General features: G+C 47.3%; 1 protein-coding gene across 6 annotated transcripts in view; it reads right to left on the bottom strand.

The window, feature by feature from the left end:
• Window positions 1-25,843, bottom strand: part of MBTPS1 (membrane bound transcription factor peptidase, site 1) — a 50,084-nt gene that overhangs the window by 23,403 nt on the left and 838 nt on the right. Inside the window, exons 2-13 of one of the 6 annotated variants that reach the window (XM_082366860.1) lie at window positions 17,266-17,321; window positions 15,779-15,886; window positions 15,591-15,672; window positions 14,576-15,061; window positions 13,604-13,861; window positions 10,472-10,678; window positions 8,793-8,903; window positions 8,253-8,362; window positions 6,559-6,675; window positions 6,040-6,107; window positions 2,267-2,369; window positions 793-944 (exon numbers count right to left, since the gene is read on the bottom strand). In XM_082366860.1, the coding sequence (XP_082222986.1) occupies window positions 793-944; window positions 2,267-2,369; window positions 6,040-6,107; window positions 6,559-6,675; window positions 8,253-8,362; window positions 8,793-8,903; window positions 10,472-10,678; window positions 13,604-13,861; window positions 14,576-14,744 (1,295 nt within the window). In that variant the 5' untranslated portion in view covers window positions 14,745-15,061; window positions 15,591-15,672; window positions 15,779-15,886; window positions 17,266-17,321. The remainder of the gene's footprint in view (window positions 1-792; window positions 945-2,266; window positions 2,370-6,039; window positions 6,108-6,558; window positions 6,676-8,252; window positions 8,363-8,792; window positions 8,904-10,471; window positions 10,679-13,603; window positions 13,862-14,575; window positions 15,062-15,590; window positions 15,673-15,778; window positions 15,887-17,265; window positions 17,322-25,843) is intronic. The other 5 variants (XM_082366861.1, XM_082366859.1, XM_082366863.1 and 2 more) reach the window with 5 other exon arrangements.

Genomic DNA, 25,843 nt, shown 5'->3' with positions numbered 1-25,843 from the left:
GCTGGACTCGGGCAGCGGCGCCCAGACATTCTCACTTGCTTTAGAACACCAGCATTAAAACGTATTTTTGTGTATCTACATATTATAAGTACAAGTAAATTTTAAGCCCCTAAATGCCAGGGAGAAAATCCAGTAAACAGTAAGGAAAAACTGACTCTACTAAGCTGCTAAATATTTTTCTACGATGATGGGTGGTCGTGGAGTGTAGCTGGACCTTTTCTAATAGGTCTAGATGGGAAATCTGACCTAAGGAGAAGTGAGGGGAGGAAAGCGGCATCAAGTCTTACTGGCAGGAAAAAAGAATCGCTCACAGCTCAGCCACAGATTGACAACCCCCCTCCCGCCGACAGCGCAAGACCAGGCGCAGGCTCTGGCTGCTCGCCGGGCTCTGAGGCTGGAAACGAAGAAGCGCTTCTCTGCCGCTCGGCATCTGTTACGAGCTCCTTCTCACACCACGAAAGCACTCCTGACCCACCGCAGAGGCATTTTACCCGCTGCAGGGAGATGAGGAAAGCAAAGGCTTCCTCCCCACTGAAAACATCTGTACGTACGGAAGCCGCTGGGCTGGGCACGAAGACACAACGGCCCCCCCTCCTCACTCCTCTGACAGCAGGAGGCTTGACGGGCTCATTAACGCCCACAAGAACCACCTAAGAAAGAACGGACGCCTGCCTCTTCTGTAGAGATGGGGTGAGGCCCCGGGATGTGCTCTACATCCAGCCAAGCTGGTGACAAGCGAGACTCAGCTCCTGGTCCCCTGACGCCACCTCCTCCCAGCCGAGCCACACTCACCTCACCAGCAAGGTGACAGCGCCCGCCACCACTGGGGAAGCCACACTGGTCCCCGAGAGCGCCCGGCACCCGCCTTTCACGCCGGAGCCCCTCACTCCAGCGCCGTAGGTGACAATGTCAGGCTTCATGCGGCCATAGCCTCCTGGCAGCTCCTGTAAGCAAAAGCAGTGTGGTCTCTACCACGGCACACACACTGGCACACGGCCACGTGCAGTTATGAGTGAATAAAACCAGAACAGAAACGTGGGTCAGCTAAACACACTGTAACCTTAGTACGATGCTGGTTTTCATCTGAAATTCACTGCAGTTCAGAAGAAGCTTAAAGGACAGTATATAAAATAAAATTATTTTTGGTGCGTTTTGTAATGATCAGCATGACAGTAATGCCATAAAGCATTTTAAAAGTGAATATTTTAAATTTTGCTAACATGCAAGGCTGAAAACTGGAAACTGATTTATTTCTAGATAATTTAAAAATTAAAAATATGCTAGAAAAATCAGAAAATTAAAATTAAAAATTAGGGAAAAAAAAGAAACATTTTCCTTTACAAGGAAAAAAGTACATGATATGACTGGATATTTCAATCTGGCACCAGAGGGGAAAGAATGACTTAGAACGGTGAGTATATAACCGTACAAGTAACCTGGGATAAGAGTTTAACTGAGAACTCTCTTAAGCTTCCCAGAAACTGGGGCAAAATGAGAATTACAACAGGAGTTCTATTCTGTAAGAAAGAAGTACACCAATTTGAAGTGCAAAAATCCTTCCCGGCAATCGGGCATAAATGGACTCTGGATCCTCCTGTGTGGGACACTGAGCAAAGGCGTCTTCACTGCAGCTCCACAGATTATTCAGGAACGCTTCTCAAAATGTCGTCAAAACACAGGCCTCGATAAAGGCCAAGGACATGGCAGGGGGGCTGGAGCAGCAGGGGGACGCCGAGGGCAGGTCAGGGTCCCCAAGTGCCGCCCGAGGGAGCACCGGCGACCGCAGCTCTGCTCAGATGGGAGGAGGAGTCGGCCGCATAATTAAAGCTCACGCAGCTGGACTAATTACCTTGCCAGAGTCATTTCAATTTTGTCCAGCTAAATGCAATCATTCCCATGTCAGCGGAGCTGATATTAAGCCGTGCTCACTGGCTTCTCCTGCTTCCCAAGGCCAAAAAAAATCACCCCACCCAGCATGGAGGACTGCCGGCCCTCCCCCTACCAGTCAGGGCCAGTGCACATGAATCCAACTGACCTAAATGACGAGTTACTCAGAAACAAGTTAAAAAGAAGTGGAGCCGGGAAACACAGTGAGAACCGGCACCTGCCCGCTGGGCCACGGGGACACGGCAGACACAGAAGGCGCCACAGCGCGTCCTCGTGGCGGGCTGCCTCCAGGCTGCTTTTCTCTCCGTGCTCACAGGCAGCCCCGAGGCCCTCACACGCGGCTCCCGCGGGCACGCCGGACTAAAGGAGCAGCGCCTACCCAGGTGGTCATTCCTCGCGACGAGAAGCGGGCGATGTTGTCCTCAAAGTCAATGCCGCCCACTCCGATCACATCCATCTGGTCAGCAGGGTTATTCAGAGTGCTGCATCGAGGCAAGAAAAAGACACAAAAGGCGGGGGAGAGGAACCACTCTAAATGAAAGATTCAAACAAGGGCAAGCACCCCCGGAACGGTCGGAGACCGCGGCAGGCTCTTCCGTGGCGAGGCACGTGCGGCTGTGAGCGGCGGGCCCGTCGCTGCCACCTCTGCCGGCTCAGTGGTCTCCTCACATGTGGGACGCCCTCTCCTGCTCTCCCTCTCTCCTCCCTGTCAACTTATCGCCCTCCGGCCCAAGACTCTCTTCTCCCCTCACTACTGCCAGGTGTGCAGGAGCCCCCTTCCTCCGAGCTTCCCAAGACTGACCACTACCAGAACCGCCACCTGCGTACACGTCCGTACACCACCTCCCAACTGCTGCGAGCACAGCACCCCCAGCTCGGTCCCCGGCTCCTCTGGGAAGGAACTGCAGCCACACACGTGCATCTGCCACCGTCAGAAAGTGAAATTTCTCCCCTGGTCTCGGGCAGGTGTCCCCCTTCCTCAGGGGAACCATGGGGATCATTCATCTCTCCGTAACCCTGGGCTTCTCAGCGGGAAAACACGGATGCGCGTGAAAAAGCATGCGGTTCTCCCCAGCACTTCAAGGGCACTAGATCCGCAATGACACAAACGTTTAAACTACAGAGTCAAGATGGAAGTCAAGATGAACTATTTGAAAGTATAAAACAACCAGTTATGGAACTGCACTTCCAAGCTTTATCTATTTCTGCTCCACCACCACAAAATGAACTCCTGAACCACAACTGATTCCAAGCAGCTGAGGCGATATTAGCAGCAAGATACTACTGTTCAAACCACAAGGAGTCGACCCTAGCATCACCCCCTTAGCTTACCCACCACCACCATGCTACCAGCTGGTTGTTCAGAAGCACCAAGAGTGATCTGTTAATTGGCTGACAGTAAAAGTTTACAAATTTCTATGACATCAAAGAGCAGAGATTAGAACAGAAGTCACTGGCAGAATTTCCCACTGAAGCTGATACCAAAAAACACCACCTTCCCACCCTGCCTCTACCTGCCAATCCCTATACTTTACACCCTTAAAATCAGGGGAAGGCATCAGAAAATCTTTGTTGGTGCTGAAAAGGGGGAAGTGCAGCTGCAGACTCCCTGGCCCCATGAAATCTAAGCACCAAGGGTGCCAGACCCCAGAGAGCTCCCAGAAGGGGTACCCGTGGGGACGTGTCGGGCAGCGCCACGCCTCCGATAAATAAGCGGGCTCTTCAAGTGCATTACTGTCACCTGACCAGCCCTACCCGAGGCCCAGCAGTAAGCCACACCCGTTCAGGCTGTGCCACGGTGACCGCGTGCCACCCCCAGCCCACCCAGCAGCTGGCGGTCGCCAGATGCTGTGAGGCTCTGGGGGCAGACACGCGCCTGACACCGGGGCTTCCTCTCCCGGGATCCCCGACACACTACGCACGAGCAGCTCTTTGATTAGAAGCCCTCACGTGTGGCCGCCCACAAAAGTCACAGGATTTCAGAAGAGTGACCAGTGTGTGCAAAGCAGTCAGGACGGCATGTGGAAGAGCCGGTGTGAACGGAAAGAAAGGCAAGCTTGGGGGAGGGGGCTGGTCAGCAGCAGGATCAGGTGATGGAGAGCGAGAGAAACACGGTTTCCCCAGGGAGACCCGAGGAGGAGCCCACTTAGAGGAAGACGTGCACGGGGGGTGGGAAATGAGGCTACAGGTGCAGAACCAGGCCCCCTGTTCTCGTACATAACGTGTTACCGGGACACAGCCACGCCCATTCGTCTACACGTCCATGCTGCCTTCACACTACAAGGGCAGGCGAGTAGGTGCGACATACCATGTGGCCCACAAGATTCAACTAGTTACTATCTGATCTCTTACAGAAAACGTTTGCCAACTCCAGGCTAGACTACTGAAGACCTTGAAAACCAAGGAGAAAAGTTTAGATCTGATCAGGCAATAATGATCCACTGCAGATCCTTAGTTAAAGAAACTGCTGGACTATGTTTTAACAACAGAAACACAGAAAAAAGGAAGAGAAAGGAACAGCTACCACTCACAGAGCCTCAGTGTTCATGGTGCTTTCCCTCGGCTGTCTCATTTCATCCTCACGGCCACCAACCCGGGCGGGTCTCGTGCCCTCCAGAGCCAGGCGAGGGGGCCAGGGCTCAGAGAAGCAAAGGCCCCACAGCCCGAGGGCAGGTCACACTTGCCTGGCTCCGTCCCCGCACCCTCCCCGCCACCCCACGCCCCCCGTGCAGGGAGAGCTGCGCTGGGGAAGACGAGGCAGGGAGAGCTGCGCTGGGGAAGACGAGGCAGGAGGGTGGGCTGGGGAACTGACAGGTAACCTGGGGAGGCTGAGCTGCCGAGGGCTGGCCTGGAGCGGGGACATCAGAAGTGGGGGGAGGGACAAATGGAGAAGCGTTAGAAAGAGAAGACATGGAAACTTGGGTGAGATGACGAAGTAACTGGTGCTTTTCGTGGCAGAACTACAGTTGGGACGTGTTTACGCCACTCACGCCTGTGAGTCACAACATACACGACTGAGGACCCAGCCAGATCCCTAACCTTGGAGCCCTACAAGGAGATGGGATCGCTGACAGAACAGCTCTTAGGCTGGACCCATGACTGCGAATGTGCAGGGGTTTTGACCTATAGAATCACTAATTTCACAGAGTCCAGCCTAATCCCCACCCTGGATGAGCTCAGTCAGCACTCAAGACGGCCTGCTCTGCCCCAGCAGCACGGCCAGGATGTCCCTGAAGACAGAGCGTGTGCTCCTGAAGGCACGAGCAAACAGCCATGCCAGGCGGCTCTCCTTCTGGATCAGGGCACGCCGAGGCAGGCTCTGTATGTTCTCTCCTTCCCCTGCAGTTACTTTAAGCCCTCTGCCACGGCACTGAACCTCACACGTCCCGGGAGCCTGGTAAAGGGGGGTGACGGACATCCCACCGCAGAAGCGTTTCAGCACAAGAGGTTATTTATATACATTATCTACAGAATAAAAACCAGAGCTGTAAGCAGAAAGAAAATTGGGATCACTAACCAGACAAAAGCTTACTACTGCCTGTGATTCAGTGACTGATGTCCCGCATTTCAAGCCACTTTAATACACCATAACCCGGCACAAAGGGACATTTCTGTGACACTGTTCTCTGGTCCCTCCCTATCTGACCCTTCTCCTCAGTCCCCCAAACACTGTGTCTGTTATGCCACCCTGCACTTTCTCCTCATATTAGTCTCATTGTATCTGTACCTTATTTTTCCTAGAAAGGTAGGCACCTCAACTTATTCACCTCTTTACCCCTGTGCCTTGTGCACAGTGGGTCTCAATAAATACGGTAGAATCCATTTATTTCTAACAGGTTTACTTTCCCGATTGATTTTGGGGGTAAAAAGAGTAGAATAAAAACTTTAGGCCTCCAAATTGCTATTTCCAGCAAAGTTAAAAAAAAAAATTAAACAAAAACAAAATCGGCCTTGAGTTGGCAACTGCTGGAGTAAGTGGGCGCATGAGATTCATTACAAAGTCTTTTCTGTATGTGTTGAAAATATCCACAATACAAAGTTTTAGACAGGTATAAACAGGTATAGCAAGATACAGAGACAGACACACAACAGGTTTTCAGTTATTTCAAGGAAAAAAATACCTCTAAGGTTATTCCTATCAGGGGTACTTACCCATAAAGAGGCCCATCATTGCCAATAGCAGAAACCATGATGACGTTGTTAGCTGTTAACTCCCACACCTACAAAATTAACAAGCATTTATTTATGAAAGTACACCACTTTTAAACAATCAACATATAATTGTTCAAAAATACCCACAACTTCCAAAAACAGAACTAAAAAAAGAAGGGATCCCCCTGAAAGCGCAACACCAGGCCAGTACAGACGTGGTATGGCTGGCAGTCAGAATGTCCAGAGACGACAGACTCCAGGACACAGATCCACGCGCACAGAGCAGACACGGGCTTTCCAGGCACGCCCAGAAAAGACAGGCCGTGTGCTCAGGTGAGAGGAAGCAACACAGCACCCTGTGCTGCTTCCCACACAAGTCACCATGGCTCACGTCCTCACAGAGCGGTCACCATGTGGGGGACTAGCCACCAGCACACTAGACACGAAGCAAAGCGGGGCGCGAGGCAGAGCAGGAGTCGTCGCCAAACGCCTCGTCCGTCGCACAGCGGCAGGACCAACCTTGTCGACGAACGGGTGGTCCATGAAGTCGGGGCCCCCGATGCTCAGGTTCAGCACGTCGATCTTCTTCAGGATGGCGTAGTTGAAGGCGTCCAGGAACCAGGACGTGTAGGAGACCTGGCCCATTTTTAAAACAGTCCTTTAGGTGTTTCAGTGGAAGCCTCCAAATGCTAGATTCTCAGCAGCATGAAGTATTCACTTAAACTTCAGAAACAGATACCAAGAACGACAAATGCTCTGCGATGTAAACTACTACACCCAGAGCTTCCAATCCTTGGGGCTGGACTCTGGGGAGAGGCAAGGTTCCCAGGGTCCTGTCCCGGCCGGTCTCATGCCCAGCGCCTTCCTGACCTTACAGCCTGCCTGCCCAGGGAAGACCTCAAACTTCTAGCTGCCCCTCTTATAAAAGGACTTGTCCTAAGACACGTCTATTCAGTTAAGTGTTTCTAATAGTTGAATGTATTGGTCTAATATTCTTTATTCCTAAATAGACTGAAGAATAAATGGTATCAATGAAAGTTATTTCACAGAATTATTTCTGATAGTTATTATTTCTCTCATGAGTTTCCCTACAGAAGTTAAATTACTTTGTGTATCGCCATTCACGTGTTTTATAAGATACAAAATTAAACTTAGAGTAGAAAACAATAGATGACAGAAAACAATAAAATAAGCACTGGAGGGAATGAAAAGCCTTTCAATCCAGAATTCTATATTCAGTGAAAATAGTTTTTTGAGAATAAAGATATTTTCAGATAACTAAAGCTGAGAGAAATCATAGCTACTAGACTGCATTACAAGCAATACTAAAAGCATCTTTTCATGCTGAAAAGAAATTACGTGATATGGAAACTTAGATCTACAGGTAGAAATAATGAGCACTGGAAATTGAAAATATGTGAATAAATACAAAATGTTAAAAAAAAAAAAAAACCTTACAGTGGAAAAAGAATCCACATTATGATTAAGAATTATGTTTTTTAAAGGCTTTTAAAAATAAAACAATAAATTTATATTTGCTTGAATGTGCAAAAGAAATTCTAGGAGGAGTGGGTATGAGAAAAAAAGAAACCACCACATAGGGAACATGGGGAAGCAAGGTGAGAACCTGTCGGACGGGGACAGGGTTGGGAGAAGTATCCCTGTGCTGCCTTTTGATGTTTTTGAACTATGTATTACCTATGCAAAAATGAAATTTTAACAGTTAATAAATACTAGGACGCTCCCTCTTTTCAGTAACGTTTCCAAATGCAGAGTGAGGGAACAAGCTTCTAAATCCACGTTACCCAACACGACACTGGGTGCTGGGCACAGAGGCTACCCTCAAGGCGGTCACTCCAGCAGGGGCAGCAAACACACAAACACGGGGCTGTTCTCTCAAGCACAGGAAGTGTGCCGAGACGTGGTGGGCAGGACCCCTGGGCCGGCCGGCGGGGCAGGAGAAACAGGAGGCCAAGGCATCCCCTTGGAGCAGGGTCTTTGGGGTTCCAGTGAGGCCAATGGAGGGGGCGCTGGGAGCCGGGCAAAGCCGGCCCGCGGAGGGACGCGAGGGACAGCACGGCACACGGGGGACGCCAGCCGCAGCTCAGCACCGCAGCCGTGTGCTGCTTTTAAACCAGCACGTTTTCTAGAGTTTTGACTTTTCACATTTTAATATCAACCCTTTACGTTTCAGGGGTCCTCAAAACACCTACCTGGTTGTTGGTAAAGACCCTGAAAATGTGAAGTTCTGCATCTGGAGCAAATCCCTGGCATTCCCGCATGCTGGCTATCACACCTGCCACGAACGTGCCGTGGCCCAGCCCTGTTGTCCAAAAGGAAGAAGGCACGAAACACAGCTGGTACGACGTGTGCCAAGATGCAGCATTTCAAACGAGCTCACTGTCCGAGCCCGAGACACAGACTCCCCGGCACCTCTCCGGTGCCTCCACGCAGAGCCCAGGCCTCGCCAGCCCCACCTCTGGGTCCAGCCGCTCCGGCCCTCCCCCCACAAGGAGGCTCCCCTCCACCAGGCGTCCCTCTCTCCTCACTCACCTCCCGACCTACTCTGAAAAGCTTCTGCCGACAGGCACGAAACAGCTTGGGTCTGTCTGAATAGCTGTTGTACACGGACTGTTTAAGCATGTACACAGAAAAATACCCTCTCAGCTGACAAAACGGAGGATGGGAGTGATGCAAGGCCCGCCTGTGACCAGAAAACACCCCCTCGGGCTCTCAGGACATCGGCCACCCACCGTCGTCCAGGGTTCGCTCGTTGGTCCAGTTGGTTCTCTCCTTCACGTTTTTGAAGTGGGGGTGCTTCTCACTCAGCCCGGTGTCAAAAACGGCAACCCTTACGTTAGCACCTTATTCCAAAAAGAAAGCACAATCGTGTTTGAGAAATCACCGTTTATGAAATACATCCCTCTTTGGGACCCAGAGAGAATGACAGGTGATCCAGGGCCAAAGCCTGCCCAGAGGGCACACAGCAGGCCAGGTGCTAAGGAGAGGAGGGGACAGCAGGGGAGTACCATCACCTGCCGCTAAATAAGACCTGAGGCCACTCAGAAAGTCCCTCTGGACGCCCCTCAACGTCACCAGCTCTCAGGGGTGGAACCACCTCTCCCGATCCTCCACCAATGACTGATTTTCCCCTCTGGGCCATTTTCTCCAAGTCGCCATCTCCTCATCTGCTTAGAGAGGCCCGTGGGGCGAAGGGCACCACAAAGCACTCACTTACGGGAGGGCGGGGCCGTTTCTACTCCCGACAAGGACTCAGTGCTGCAGAGAGGGGCTGCCCACCACACACAGCGAAAACCACACTCTAAGGAAAACCACTGGATTGCACACTTTTCTATGATAACAAGTCTACTTCAGATACTGGCCAAAAGCCATCTGCTCCGATGGGAAACATGACTCATGCTGTGAGATCAAGGAATTCTAGAAAACACGTAGAAAAAAATACAAGATACTCACTGAAAGGCTAACGGAAGTAACACAGGTCATGTCTTTTTGGTATGAGGGTTGTATTTATGTGTCAATACTACGTTAAATAATCAACTACACTGAGATAACCAACAAAGTCTATTGTTTACTTTTTAAAAATGCAGACACAATACTGGAAACCAGCTGGTTTGGGGGGAATGAAAAATGCTTTTCTGATGGTTAGAGAATTTCTGTTTTGTGAAGTTTTCCCCCTAAAAAGATAAACCAAGAAGAGACAATAATTTAATAAAATGTCAGCCCCCCGGGTGTTAAGTCTGAGGCGCAGTAAGGGAAGGTCTTTGGTTCTCTAAGGTAAGGGTCTCTAAGCCAAGGAGAAATGAAAAGACACTGAGACAAACTGTGATGTATGAGGAGCCAGAGACATGGGCTGATATTTAGGGTCCAAACCTCCACATTAGTTAAAACAGGAATTTTCTGCCGTGATGTATCAGCAAGAAAAAAAATCTGATGGGTTGTGAGTTGTATTTCCCAGGATATGGTCGTTACTATTGTTTCCTGTTCCGAAACAAAAGGTAACAACCTCGACAGTCAATCACTTAGCCATGCTGCACACAGGGCACCACACCGGAGGGATACGCTCAATTTCACGGGACTGCCCAAATCAAGGTAACTATCTCTGGATTTGACCTCGTTCCCTGGGACATTACAGAACTCTGCTGGACTGCCAGTCAGCTCTGGCAGGGGCAGTGCCGTGTCTGTTCACATGTGTCAACAGGAAAGAAACACTCCACAATCTACTCCTTGTAACCTCAGAAACAGTACAGGAAAATAAGACACAAAAAGTGAACAGGACTGAAGAATTAGAAAAGCCACAGAAACAGATGCCCAGCACAACAGGAGCCAGAGACAAGGGGCGTCCAGCTCAACCCACAGAAGGACAGACCCGTGAGGCCCTGGAGGGGAGGCCGCCCCGGGCTGAAAGGCCCACCTGTGTAGCCCATCTGCCACAGCACGTCGGCCTGCAGCGTCTGGGCGACCTGGCGCGGGATGGCCCTGAGCAGCCGTCTACTCGAGTGTCTCCCGGTGGCGTGCCAGAAACCCGAGCCCAGGGAGAGGCTGGCCCTGCGCAGGGGGCGGGACGACTGCCACTTCTGGCTCCAGCGGGTCTCGTTGCAGGGCACGGCGGCGGGGTCAGCTGCAGCCACGGGAGAGAAAGATCAGAAACGCAGGGGACACGTACCTGTCAGGGAAAACAGTCACTCCCCCAGTGCAATGACTCCCTTCTGAAATCCCTTCTGCAGGGGGGTGATATTCTCTCCCCTCTGCTAGAAGGGGCTTCTCCGTGCGGTTAGAGTCAGAGGATATTATTTAGCCATCACGTTATTCCCAAACAGTTCTTTACCTGGAATTTTCTAACCAATGTAAGGCAGGGAAAGACTGATAAGATAATCACTTCTGAAGAAATAAAGTCAACTGTGATACTAAAACTGAAGAAATGCCTGGTTTTTCATCAGCCACTTATTCCCACTGAACCACAAGTGTGTGTGTGCTGGGTGGGGAGGGCGGAGCGTAAGAAAATGTCCACTAAGCGATGGTGAAGCTTCACCGTTTACAGTGTGATCCCTGGGGCAGGAAGAAGCCGTGTGATCCCAGGACACCTCGCTCTGGCCTTCTCCTACTGTGACCCGCTCAACATCCTCAGCGTGCGTATCTGCTAGAACGTCACCCTTCAAACAGCAAAACAGAGGACTCGGGGGATTGCTGGGGGTGATGGAACTGTCTTGTATCTTGATTTTGCTGGTGGGCACCTGACTGCACACTTTTACCAAGACTCGCCAAACTGTGCACTAAAAAGCATGGATTTTACTATCTGTAAATACTTTTTTTTTTTAGTGGAAGAAAAAAGTAGAAGAAATACCACAAGGGCTGTCTCTTTACCTTTCAAAAACCATGCTATAATGAAGAAAAAACCATCTTTCAAATCCGTTTCTAAAGGGCAAATCTGTAATACCACTGAGGTTCTGTTTCTAAAACCAACTACTTTAGCTTTCCTTCTGGTCTCACCAGGCTACACCCATGAAAGTACAGGGACCGGGAAAAATATACAGTCATGTCAATTCCATTAAGTAATTATTTACACAGTGCAACTGAAATTATTCTATACTGAACCTCCCATGTTGATTCTGTTCCTTCGGTCAACAGCCTGGGCACTAATTGAAGGACAATATTCGAACAAAGGACGGGTCTGCTGTGCTCTCCCTTCAGCAGACTGGGCCGCAACCAAAGGACTGCATTCAACTCTGGCTTCACTCGTTAAGGGAAAACAGGAAGTGTTCAAAGAAGGGGACTTGACGCCAGGTCGTGTTAGTAACCCCTGAAGGAACTGGGTATTTTTATTATCCTGGAGAGAAGGAACTGTTAAGGGGGACACCAGGATAGCCTTGAAATACCCTGCAGTGCTGTCTTGTGGAACTCAGGTTAGCTCTGTCTTATGGCCCATGGAGAGACCCGGGATGGGATCCAGAGTGTGACAGATTCCAACCCAAAATAAAGCAAAGCCTTCGAACAACAGAGCCACAGAAAAAATGAACTTTTTTTTTTTTTTTGGCCATGACACGTGGTATTTGGGATCTTAGTGCCCCGACCAGGGATTGAACCCGGGCCCCAGCAGTGAAAGCACGGAGTCCTAACCACTGGACCGCCAGGGAAGTCCCAAAAAATGAACATTTAATGTCTGCTCACAACAGCCTAAGAAATCTGCTAAGCTCTCTTCACGCGCACTACTTCCTTTTACCTCTGTAAGAACTCCGAGGAAGGTAGTACTATCTCCATTTTCTGGATGAGAAGCGCTGAAGCTTAAAGAATCTTTGAGTTGCTTACCACAGAAGGTCACGGCTAACAAGAGGGAGATACATACTATTTCCTTATGGGCTGTCGAGCACAGCAGCTGACAACCATGGTGGAGAGGATACGGAAGGGAACCCCAACCATGAGCCCCTACGCTTCCTGTCCTAAAATCAGCCCTTCCATGTTTCCTAAAATATTCTGCAGCTCTTTAAGATAAGATTAAAAAATAAAAAAGGCACAATTTATATATTTGGCTAACTGTACAAGTTTTGGTTTGCTTTTATCTTCCTGGATTGCTCTGAGGTTACTGCTTTTCAAAGAGAAAAAGCACCACGAGACGTGGGCTAGCAGAGAGAGCTCTGCGAAGTCAGACACCTGAATTCCACAGCTGACGCTCGAACTGGCTGTCACAGCATGCAAATTAGTCAGGCTTGTCCCCTGGGTGTTTTTTGAAACCTCAGAGGCTCTCAGGCCTAGTATATGACAGACAAAAAAAGAAAAGCAAAATTGTATTTCTTTTTCCATCTAATGAAAGAAATGACAATAAACGGTAATGGAACTAGCAATCTGTTGCCCCAGTTTATGTCAAATGGGGAAAAAAAACCCTTTCCTTTGGTAATACATTTGCTTTGGAAAATATTATGCAATAATATGCAACTTGTTATCTGAGGATAAACTTATCTCGACAGGCCCGAGTTGTAAGGACTAGGAAAGTAAGCCCTGGGGCTGAAAGGAACTCAGCAAATTCCTTCCGTCCCTGCACCTGCCCAGCTTCCCAGCTTAAACAAGCCCAGCGGAGGCGCGACGGTGCGCGGTCGCAAGGGTCTGAGAAAAGCAAAATGAAACCCAAGGAAGAGGTGTTTTGCAAGATGCCTTCAAAAATAAAAACATGCGCTGAAAGAAGCAAAATGCAAATAAAAAGGAGACTCAAAGACACCATTTTCGTTTCACAGCGTGAAGGGGCGTCAGGGCCTCAAAGCCTGGACGCTTTGAGAGGAACCTGGTGAAAATCACTTCCCACACGACAAAGATCACGATCACCCTCTACTGCAAACTTTCATTATTTGTTTCTATCAGAAAGAAGCACGAAGTCTCTTTTTGGTTTTTTAAATTCCTGCCAGGAAAATGTTCACGACTGACGAAACCGGACGGAGGGACAGGAGTATTCACTGTACTGCTTTTCAAATTCTGCCACGTGGGAATACGCACATCCTCCCGCTATTCCCAGCGCAGCAGAAACGGATACAGACCAGCCCAAGGCCACGGTACTCACACTCCGTATACTTGAGGGAACGGAAGACTTTCCGTTGGGGTGTTACCCGTTTGATGTTTGGATGATCTTCAAGTGTCAGCAGCCCCGCTTTCTGTTTTTCTTTTATCTGAATCACCTCAAAATCACTAGGGTAGTCACTGGATGGATTGTTTCGAGGTATAATTCTCCAGTTGTCGATTGCGCTGCTCTTCAGGGCGCTTGAAATAAAGGAATTTCTAGCTTTGGCTGTAAAGTATCCATTGAAAGCCACGATATACTCTGCAATCAATGACCACAAAATAAAAGTGAGAATTTACGTACCTATATTATGACATAAGATTATACTTAATCTAAAACTTCCCTGGTAAAAGAAAACTTACATTATCATAAAACCTAGTAGAAAGAGGAGTAAACAAACAGACTAGTTTAAACACCCTGGATGGCAGTTTCCAGAGCTTTGAGCTAAAACAATGTGGATGAACCCCACTGATCACAGGACACATCACTTAGAATCAGACACCTGAGCTATTTTTCAAAAACCAAACATTAACAGAAATTTGAGTGTATGGCAGAGAAATGCATGCAAGTTTTTCAAACAGGAAGAAGGCATTCAGAGACGCGAAGGCTCAGTTTTATTTTACCGAAAACAGTAACAAAATGTAGAGCAGATTATATAAGACTAATTGCTTAGTTGTCCACAACTGGTCACATAAACTTTCAGCCCCTCCGAAGTCCCCACCCTCACCAGCTACAACGACATCTGTTCCATGGAATGCAGTTTTAGGGAAATAATTCAGAATGTCAATTTCCTTGCTTCATATAAGCTAATTATACTGGAAAAACAAAATTCAGCAGAATTAACATCCAAACACTATGCACTCAGCCCATTCGAAATTTATTGTTTTTGGCAAAAGCTAAAGCTTACAATAAATCTGAAAAAAAACCGCATTGGGGGTGGGGGGAAGTCCCTAACCTTTAAAATAATATCATTACCATATTCCACAACTGTTGAGGAGAACTCCACCTTCAAGGTCAGGTGGGAACAGCCAGGGCACGGGGCCTTTTCAAAAGATTTCTTTTCCAGTCTGTCACCCAGATGTTTCTTCCCACAGAGAAAAACCACCAGCAGAAGCAGCCAGATGTGGACAAGCTTCATGGTCATGAGTGAATATGGTCATAAAATCGCATAAATTCAAATCGCACTTTTTTCTTCCTTGATTATAAGTTAATTTTTGTTTCAGCTAAAAGCTGAAACATTACTGATCAGCCATTTTATAGTCTTGTCCAAGGTAAATAAAAGTTAAATTTCATGGCCTTTTGTGGTTTGGCCTGAAAAGAGGCTTTCATTTCTTTCTTCGTTTCTTCTCCATCTTGGGCCTCAGGCTTCGCTCACTCTGGCCCAGACACCTGAGTCCTACGCTCCATCTGCACCACAGAACCAAAGTCCAACGGGGATGAGTGATCACTCCGTGAGCCAGCCTACAAAACAAAGCAAGCGCAGAGACCTCAGCAGCGCACCGACAGAGCCGGCGAGGGTTAGTGATCCCTGCAATTTAGATAAGAGGGTCAAAAAGACACACCAGCTACAAGACAGAATAAAACCATGGAACATCTTATTATTTCACTTTAGTTACTCCTCACTTCTTTCAGGGGAAAAAAAGTTTTAAGGCAGCTTCAAAAATAAAATAGGATAAAATAAATGAGAAAAATAAGGATGACAAATAACCCCAGGAATATTAAGCACACTGGCCCTGAGCACCCCAGCACCACGGAGGAGGAGGAACCATGACCCTTCGCCTATGGTCCTTACTACGCCTCTATTTCAGATGCCGTATTTTCCTATCATTTGCAGCTCTTCATCTCCAGGGTATTTATTTCCCCAGTCAGCACTTTAATTCCCCATAAATTTCACCAATTTTTCAGGCAAAAGCTTGGTATACACCCTTACTTTCTGCTGTAGAATTAACACCTAAGAGCAAACTAATTTCCATGCAAGTCATGTACTTACCACCTTCTTTAAGAGACGACATAAATGGTCTAAAATTACTCAAACTATGCCTCTTCAGGTTTTGAAATACTTTATGCCAATGCTATGAAGAGAGCACAGAAGAGTTTTTATTGTCACTAAGTGTATTTTACCTGAAGCCTCAACTTAAAGATTTTCAACCTGCTGAATATGTTATAAAATCAAATTACCTCTTCACTGGAAGTGACATGAGAGGACAGTCTGTGAGGTAAAAGCTGTTGCCAAAGAAAACTGCTGAGTATTAAACTGCACGTGAGCACGAATACCTTTCAAAATATCTGAATGGTCAGGAAAATCATAATTCTTCACATTGAAGAACAGAGCAGTGATAAAACAACAACACGGGCTGCAGCACGCCCAGAAAAATCCGTTGCACAGCTCACACCAGAAACATAAATAATCCAGCAGGGGGGAGACAGACCAACGAGACAGACAGGGCCTTCCATCGCTACTTATTTCTAAAAAGAAAACACGTAGGACAAGGAGTTAGCCCCCTTTCAAGAGAGGAGTGTCAAGGTGTTAAACCCATTCTTCCGGCAGAAACTGCTACCTGAGAGCAACAAGGAGTCTGTGGTTTCTGGAACTATTCATGTGTGCTTCTATAAACAGGAAAGCACTGATAAAGGAAAGTAAGGGTTTGGGCTTCCCTGGTGGCGCAGTGGTTAAGAATCTGCCTGCCAATGCAGGGGACACGGGTTCGAGCCCTGGTCCGGGAAGATCCCACATGCCGCAGAGCAGCTAAGCCCGCGCGCCACAACTACTGAGCCTGCGCTCTAGACCCCGCAAGCCACAACTACTGAGCCCACGTGCCACAACCACTGCAACCCACGTGCCTAGAGCCCACGCTCCGCAACAAGAGAAGCCACCGCAATGAGAAGCCCACGCACCGCAACGAAGAGTAGCCCGTGCGCAGCAACAAAGAGCCAACGCAGCCAAAAATAAATAAAATAAATAAATGTATTAAGGGAAAAGAAAAGTAAGGGGTTAAGAGTATCTGAACAATCTTTGAAGTTCAATAATTAGGACATTCATTGTTATAATAACAAATGATCCTGAAAAGCAGGCCTATCTCTGCAACTGGAGACCAAGGTTGGTGGAACAGAGTTAATCAGACAGAAATGAAATATTAAAAGTTATTTCCATAGCAACGTGAAGAACAATGAGAATGCCAGTCATATAAACAAAGAAATTCAAAACAAAGACCAGAACAGAAAGATGGAAGAAAAGCAACAGGGGACACCAACAGTCACTCCAACCTATTTTATAGCAAGCCGCTTGGGAGTGAGGCCCAAGTTTTTGTTCATACTTGATACCTGCAGCAGTATCACAGAATACAACTATCTGAAGCATATAGCTGACCTAATTATAGTATTACGGGTCAAAGAAGAGAAAGCTAATCACTGGTGATAAGAGCTCTTATGTTAATAGGAAATGAACTTACAGTGAAAAGATTTAAATGGGTCTCAATTAAGGCAATTAAAAAAATAAAATAAAAACAGAATGCTAAAGAATCTATGACACATTTGGACTGGATATAACACAAATATTAGTGCTCCATACTAGTGAGCAAATATTAGACCTAACACGTTGGGTTAGATCAACTTCAATTAAACCTGTTCCAAAATAATTCACACACAGGTAAAGACAGTGAACTTACAATCAGCCTGGGGGGGAGATGGCTGATGTTCTCTTACAGCTGAGGCAGGAGCCTGACTTTAAAAGAAAGAGAAATGGAAAGAAAAGGTTAGGGATTCTGAAATTTTAAAATGCCTAATCAGTTCTCTTCCAAATAGAAACAGGAAACTTCTTAGGTCTTCGGAAAACAGGACACCGTACGATCGTAAGACAGTCTACCTTAATTTACTCACTACATCATACAAATTTATGAAGTGCTAACCAAGTTGCAGACATTGCCAGGGGTTACAGAGGAGACACGTGTTGTTAGTAGGTGAGGGACGCAGCCCTCCAGGTGGGATCCTGCAAGGAGGCCAAACACAAACGCCAACGGCTAAGCCAAGCGCAGGAAAGGACGACAGCAAAGGAGAGGCACAGGGCCAGCGCCGGGGACGTGGGACGGAAGGAGGAGCCTTCCGGAGAGGCGGCTGGCAGCTGGCTCTGGCCGACTCTACCCCGGCAGAGCTGGAAGCGTGGAGATACGGAAAGAGAAGTGGGGCATCCTGAGCAGAGCTACATCCCGGCGAGGAAACGCAGGGTGCGCGTAGGACCGGCCAGTCATCGGTGCCAGGCTGGACGCTGAGGCAGGCAGGGGGCTGAGCAGCAGGGCCAGCGGACAAGCGGAAACACAGCCGCTCAGAGCCGGCGGAGCGCCGCGCAGAACTAGAACCCCGCGGGGGCGGGGGGGGCGGGGGGGGCAGGGGCCCAGCGGCTCGGTTCCCTCGTCCAATCCGACCCATTTCCCCGGGAGCGCCAGAGCCAGGCACTGCTCCCGCGGCCCCGCAGAGCAATGAGCACACGACAACCGAAATCTCTGCCTTGTGGAGCGGCCCTTTCAGGGGGAGACAGGTAACACACACGATGACGAGAAGACGTGGCATTTAGCTGGTGATAAATCCTGTATTTTGAAAGCAGAAAAAAGAAAGAAGGGGGATGTTGACAAGTCAGGGGGAGGGGTGAAGCGGAGACAGAGTGCTGCAGAAGCTTCTGGAAGGGGACTTTTGAGTGAAGACCCGATGGAAGCGGGGCGCTCGCCAAGCCACCTGGGGAAGGGTGCTGCGGGCGCTGGGGAGACGAGGGCAGGAGCCCGAGCAAGGACATGCCTGGCATGTGTCAGGAAGAGCAGAGGCCAGGGGCCAGGGAAGGGGACCTCAGAAGGGGAGATGAGAGGCCCGTGCCCTAGCGCTGAACGGGCAGGGAAAGCGTGAGCGGAGCAAAGGAGCCTCGCCGGCCGGCTCGCTCCAGCCTCCGCGTGGAGCGGACACAGGCGGAAGCGGGGGACCCCTGGAAGGCCCCTGTGAAGCGGGTGGCTTGGGCCACGGAGGGGCAGGGGAGGCGAAGGCAGAGCGGACAGATCCTGCTGACGACCACGTGCACGTGCGGAGGCAGGGACAGCACCGAGGCCTCCGGCCCAACACCCAGGGCGTCTGCCCCAAACGGGATGGCGGAGGCTGCAGGAAAAGCCGGCTCAGGAAGCACGGGCAGGACCTGAGTCCTCTCGGGTGAGCATGAGAGCTGGGGGGCCCGGCTCAGGGCGGAGGGGAAGAGGGAGGTCAAAACCCCCAAATTAGGGGAAAAATTTCCATAATGCACAGCGGTCACTGGTTTAGTAATTGAAAGGTCACTGAACCTCTCACCAAAGGGCCACACTAGCGAAGTCTCCAAACCACAGGGGCTGGAAAGAAGACACCCTCACGAGGAAAATTCCCAGGGAGGGGGAGGAACGAGAAGGCCGGGAAGGACAGGAACAAGGAGACACTCCCTCTCTGGATCTGGCTGACCTGCTTCTGTTCTTTAAAGGTGAACTAAAATCTGGGTTCTAGGAAGACACTCCTTTTAAAGAGTGACAACAGATATGGAGGTTTCTACGGTTTCCCAATCCCAGAAAGAGAGAGCTTCAAGACATAAATTTGCACTGAGGAAAAGAAAAACGCCACGGGGGATCTAGAGGCTGGTGAGTGATGGCGTGGGCACTGGGGACGGAAGACCGGCCACTGTCTACCGGCCTCTGCGCCCTTGGCCTGTTCGTTTTAAAGCTACGGCTCCCCCGACTCCTCCACAGGGCTCTGGAGGCACCCCTCAGCCGTGTCCACAACGGCTCCCTCCTGCTGTCACTCCACAGTGCAGACCTGGAGAGTGTGTCCCCGAGGCAGGCTCAGCATCTAGTGGCAAGCACATAGGCAGCAACAGGCGTAAGGTGAGCACAGACACCACAGGAAACGAAAACACTTCTTAGAAAACTAATGGGCCGAGGACAAGAAGGAGGCGTTGGTGGGAGCGCTGCAGCGGCGTGCAGGGATGGAGGCTGCGGGGGGAGGGGCCCTGGCGAGGGGTGTCAGCGCCCGCGTGCGGCGCCGGCAGTGACAAAGGGACACTGATTTGATCAAATAAATATTTTGTGGATAATGGGAGGCAGACTTCTCACTGACAGAGAAGGAAGTCTCACATCTGAAAGGGGAAAACTGGAATGAACCATGCAGGGTCAGAATAAAACTCGAAGTACTGGTGTGAACGCAAGGTTTTCAATATACAGACAGAGGTAGAAAAATACATTCACACAAACACACATACATGTATTTCCTAGCTCTGTCTGCTGAAAGGACACAAGGGCAGTGATATCCCAACAGGAGGGAACCCAGAACTGGTTTTCTAAATAACTATTCTCCATTAAAAGAAACCAGGCTCAAAAAAAAAAAAAAAGAAAAAAAAAAAAAAGAAACCAGGCTCCTTGGAGAGAGAGCTAGTTCCAGGCTGAGCAGGGTAAACAGAGATGAGTCTGGAACATCTTCTTGTGCCAGAAAGTAAGGAAAAGCTCAAAGAATGGTGGGCACGTGTCAAAGGGACACAGAGGCCAGCATGGGATGACAATCTGAGCATCAAAGTAAATAATGAAAGTGACAGATCCTGACCCACTGAATACAACAGGAAAACATGAGTCCGCTGTAGCATATATACGTAAAATAAACTTAAACTGTGAAGAGGAATAAGTTATTTACATGGTCTCAGAATGCCTCCCAGCAAAATCCTGATTTACGAAAGGAAATAGGGTAACCCTACAATGGAGACGCTTCATCAAGTTAACCAGCGATGGGACAAATGGACCCAGGTCCGCCAGGCAGACGCACTGGAAGAGCCTGGCATCACCTGAGGGGCTCCTGCCAAAGACGCACAACCTGAATCAGATCCTAAGGAAACATCAGGACCCAAATCGAGGGACATTTTTCAACACAACTCGCATAGAATTTCCATAAGTACTGAGGTAATGAAAGTCAAGGAGTGGCTGAGATTGAAGGTGACTCAAGAGACATGACCACTAACTGCAACTCAAGACTCTGAACTGGATCCCTTTACTGTAAGTACATTACTGGAATGAACAACTGGCAAAACCTGAATGGGGCCAACCTGTGATTAGCTAGCAGTGGCGTATCAAGACTAACTTCTGGATTTTGAAGGCTGTGCTATGACTGCATAAAAAGGTCCTTGCTTGCAGGAAATGCCCACTAAAGTATCCAGGGATAATGGACATCAGGTCTGCAACTTACTTTCAAATGGTTCAGAGTGGAAAAAAGGGCTTGTATTGTTCTTGGACCCTTTCTGGCAGGTTGGTTTCCAAAATATGCAAAAAGAAAAAAAAAAAAAAGGTCCTATATTTAGTCTCAGTTGCTAGGGCTGCCCTCAGGAGGGTGGAAGTATGAATTTGAAAATGTGGTGGAGGACTTCCCTGGAAGTGCAGTGGTTAACAATCCGCCTGCCAATGCAGGGGACACGGGTTCAAGCCCTGGTCCGGGAAGATCCCACATGCCGCGGAGCAACTAAGCCTGTGCGCCACAACTACTGAGCCTGCGCTCTAGAGCCCGCGAGCCACAACTACTGAAGTCCACGTGCCACAACTACTGAAGCCCGCGCGCCTAGAGCCCGTGCTCCGCAACAAGAGAAGCCACTGCAATGAGAAGCCCGCCCACTGCAACGAAGAGTAGCCCCCGCTCGCCGCAACTAGAGAAAGCCCGCGTGCAGCAACGAAGACCCAACACAGCCATAAATAAATAAATAAATAAAATAATTTTTAAAAAGAAAATGCGGTGGAGGAGTGGGGGCAACTTTAAGCCTCTTCTGTGAGACTCAGTCTGCACAGACCCATGTGTGCACAACCAGACCATGGACCTTGTCAGATAGGTTTACACCCATCACCTGCCACACAGAATGATATCTGAACACACCAAGAGATGGACTGAGCTAGTCAAAGAGAAATTAAAAGTATTTCTCATTCTAAGGAATTACGGAATTGAGATAGTAAACAGCTGGTAAAATTAACCCCAGTGTCTGTATAATCTACATTATAAAAATCAAGTAACATTTTGACAAAAATTGAGACAAAAATTGAGTATAAAATAAAATCATGTTTAAGAATTCAACCCAATAAAATGAGTACTCTCATAGGTTGCTAGTGAATGTAAAAAACTCTTATGACCTTTTAGAGTAATTTGCCAAAATATGGACGTAAAAAACTTTTAGTCTAATAACTTCAGTAATAACAACTAACACTTACTGAGCATTTATCATGTGGCAGGCGTTATCCTAGTAGTGTGCATGTATTAACTCACTTAATCCCATGACAACCTATTCCTACCCATCCCCCCATTTTCAGATGAGAAAACTGAGGCCCAGGGTGGCTCAGCACCTTGCCTGGAGCCACCCCGCCAGTAAGTGGGGAAGCTGGGCTGGGAACTTGGGTGGTCTGGCTCCAGAGGCCACACTCTTAAGAGGTAGGTTACCCTGCTTTCCTAAAATCCATAGAAGTATAAACCTGAAAGCATACAATAATTTATGTCCAAGGATTTTAACTGGGAAAAATCAGAGACCACCTAAATGCGAAAGGGGACTAGCTAAATAATTAGTTCACCCATACTATGGAATGCAATGCAGTAATTTCAAACTATGCTCCTTTGGAAGGCTGAATAATGGTCCCCAAAAGATGTCCACATTCTCATCCCCAGAACCTATAAATGTTACTTTATATGGCCAAAGGGACTTTGCAGGTGTAACTAAACTAAGGACGTCTAGTGTCCTGGATGATCCAGGTGGGTCCAATGTAATTACAAGAGTCTTTGTAAGAGGGAGGCAGGGAACTGATGATGGAAACATGAGGCTGAGGTGATATAGGAGGAGGTCAGGAGCCAAAGAATGCAGGTGCCTCTGGAGGCTGGAAAAGGGAAGGAAACACATTCTTCCCTGGAACTTCCAGAAAGAATGAAGCTGACACCTTGACTTCAGCCCCGTGAAACTGACTTCAGACTACCGACCTCCAGAACTGCAAGAGAATAAATTTGTGTTGTTTTAAGCCACCAAGTTTATAGAAATTTGATACAGCAGCCATAGGAAACTAATATATTTCCCAAAGAATATGGGGGAAATGCTAATGAAATATTAAGTAAAACAGTTCATGTACAGTGTGATCCAAATCTTGATTTTTAAATATGTATCTATATGCACAAGGAAAAAAGAACATGAAAAAATATCCACCAAAATGGTACCAATGATTCTATTACCTTTCGATATTATGATTACAGGTAGTTATTTTCTTAATTCTATTCATACCTTTTCACAAAGAGCACGTTACACTTTTAAATTAGATAAAACATATTATTTAAATACTTTAATAAATCTTTTAAAATAAATTTTATAGAAAAACCAATTTTCCGGTAAGACAGTGGCACAAAGTCAAAATACGTTAAAAATGTAATTTTATTTGTACATACAGCAGAGCTTAAAAGGGATCTATTTCCTAGGAATTGTTTTCAAAAGTCTCTGTGTCTACCTTCTAGCTTAAGGCTATGCTTTTAGCTAGTACATTCTGAACAGGTTTATCATCTGTAATATCACTTACTCATAAGGCCTGGTTAGGGCTGTTACTGGATCCACTAAGTGTTTACTGGATTTAATTTCTATAAATTCTCACTGTAGAAGACCTGGTTATCTTTCCATACAAAGGTACACCCTAAAAGATGGTATTTACAAAATTCTGGATTTTCCATAAATAAGTATAATTATGCCTCCAATAAAGGTACAATCAAAAAATATTTGACATTAAATACTAAATGTAAAATAAACAGCTCAAAAAATACAATGCCAGGAATAATATTTAATGAGACGTGTATAAAAGGGAGACAAGGTAGAGGAGATGTATTACTCGGGCAAGTGACAGCTATCATTCCTTACAGCTCTGAGAATCTTCTACTTTGCATTATAAAAGAGTATCACTAGGATTATGATGCTAGGTATAGCTAAAGTACCTCCAAAAGGATTTCTTTGCAAATAATTAAAGAACACAATTCAGATGAGAGGAAATGACTTGTATCACCTGATAGTCGTCTAATTATGAAGATGTACCTTGCTTTTTAATGACCCTTTACTGAAATAGATCCAGAGAAAATTGAACTATTTAGGCCATAGAAGGATACCACTCAGTTCAATTAAAATTTGACTGTAAAAATACCACTTTCGTAACTAACTGCATACTTGACTGTATTACCATTGTTTAGCAGGCTAACATTTAAGAGATGCCAGACCACACTATCTTAAAACAAAGGTGTATTCTTAAGCCTGACTGAACCATTCATTCTGGCACATTCTGTCCATTAGTAGGTTTTGTAGGGGGCAAAAACACAAGAAATTCAGCCCCAAGAGTCAAGAGTGCCAAAGTTAAGGACCATGGTCTACACTGTTTTTATTGCCTATTCTTTCTCAGATGTGGCTCCTGTCTCCTTATTCTCTTGACCCTTCAGCCATCCAGTACTGGCCAGCCCCATATAAGGCTAGTACTTTCCTCATTTTATTTTAAACTCATTTTCTTAAGCAAAAAGACATTCTCAATATTAATAAACCAAGTTAACAGATTTCTCAGCGTGTCAAAACCGATTAGGCCACAGGGAGGAGGAAATCAGTCTCCCTAACCTGACTCAGGCCAAACACTGAGAAACCAAGGTCCAGCCTCCCGTTCTTAATATTTCAAGTCACTGAGGGCTGGCTGCACACAAATGAAAGAGGCAGCAGGCGGGGCAAGAACTATCTACCACCAGACCGACAGAAAATGCGATCAAACAACACGTGGATGGGAAGGGAACGCTAAAACCCCGACTCTTCAGAAGAGAGCCTGCTTGATCCCATAGGACCCTAGGTGCTTCTAAGGCTCTGCAAGCACTGAACTAGTATTTCTTTATTTATAGACACAACCAACTCTTGATTATAAGCCTTATAATATAAGGGATATAAGGGATACTTGGGGAGCACAACGGAGACAGCTTATGGGCAAGGGTCCCACCCGCCACCCCTGCCGCCACCTCTAACAAAAAGGGCTCTGGCCATCTGCATCATACATGGAAACGTAACATTTTATTTGAGAAAAGTGTCCAGGGGACTGCCCTGGCCGTCCAGTGGTTAAGACTCCGCACTTCCACTGCACGGGGCTCGGGTAAGATCCCTGGTCGGGGAACTAAGATCCCACATGCCACACAGCCCCACCCCCCCCAAAAAAGTGTCCTGAATGAATGGATAAACAAAATGTGTTATATCCATACACTGGGATATTACTGGGCCATAAGAAGGAATGAAGAATGAAGTATTGGGGGAAGGCACAAACTAGGAGTTTAGGATTATCAGATACACTCTACTATATATAAAATAGATAAACAAGGACCCATTGTATAGCACAGGGAACTATATTCAATATCTTGGAATAACCTGTAATGGAAAGGAATCTGAAAAAGAATATATATGTATAAATGAATCACTCTGCTGTGCACCTGAAACTAATACAACATTGTAAATCAACTCTACTTCAATTAAAAAAAAAGGAATGACTTACTGATACAGGGTACAATGTACATGAACTTTGAAAAGAGTATGCGAAACAAAAGAAGCCAGACACAATGGCCACATACGATCTCACCTGAATACACGAAATATTCAGAAAAGACAAATCTAAGGAGACAGAAAACAGATTAGTGGTTGCCTGGAGCTGGGGTTAGAAACAGGCAGTTACTGCAGATGGGCACCAGCCATCTTTTGGGGATGTCATCTTAAAATGGGTTATGGTGGTTGCAGAACTCTGCAAATTTACTAAAACAACAACTACCAACAAATACTGAATAAGTACACTTAAAGCAGGTGAATTTTATGGTATGTAACTTTACCTTAACAAAGCTCTCACGTTAAAAAAAATATATATATATAATGGGTGCTGCAGATTAAAGGTTGGGAAGAGTCACTGTTCTCCAAACCCCTCATTTTTATACTCAGGCAAACTAAGACCTTTAAGTGAGAGCGCTACTTACCAGCACAATCAAGACTAAAGGGCCACAGGAAACGAAATTCTCCAGTTCAACTCAAATCTTAAGCCACTCTCAAAGGACACTTGGAAGTGTCCTTCAGAATCTAAAGTAACTTGTAAATATTTAACTTAATCTGCATAGGCAAACAGGCCAAAAGTCTCAGGGGCTCTAACCCAAACAAGGGGTACACATCTTAATGAACATATGTAGACGGTGTATAACAGTCTCAGGCAG

The sequence above is a fragment of the Balaenoptera borealis genome, assembly GCF_965194805.1.
Source record: "Balaenoptera borealis genome assembly, chromosome: 19".
Lineage (NCBI taxonomy): Eukaryota > Metazoa > Chordata > Mammalia > Artiodactyla > Balaenopteridae > Balaenoptera > Balaenoptera borealis.
Note: the sequence above shows the minus strand (reverse complement) of the source record. Positions and strands in the feature narration are given on the sequence as shown.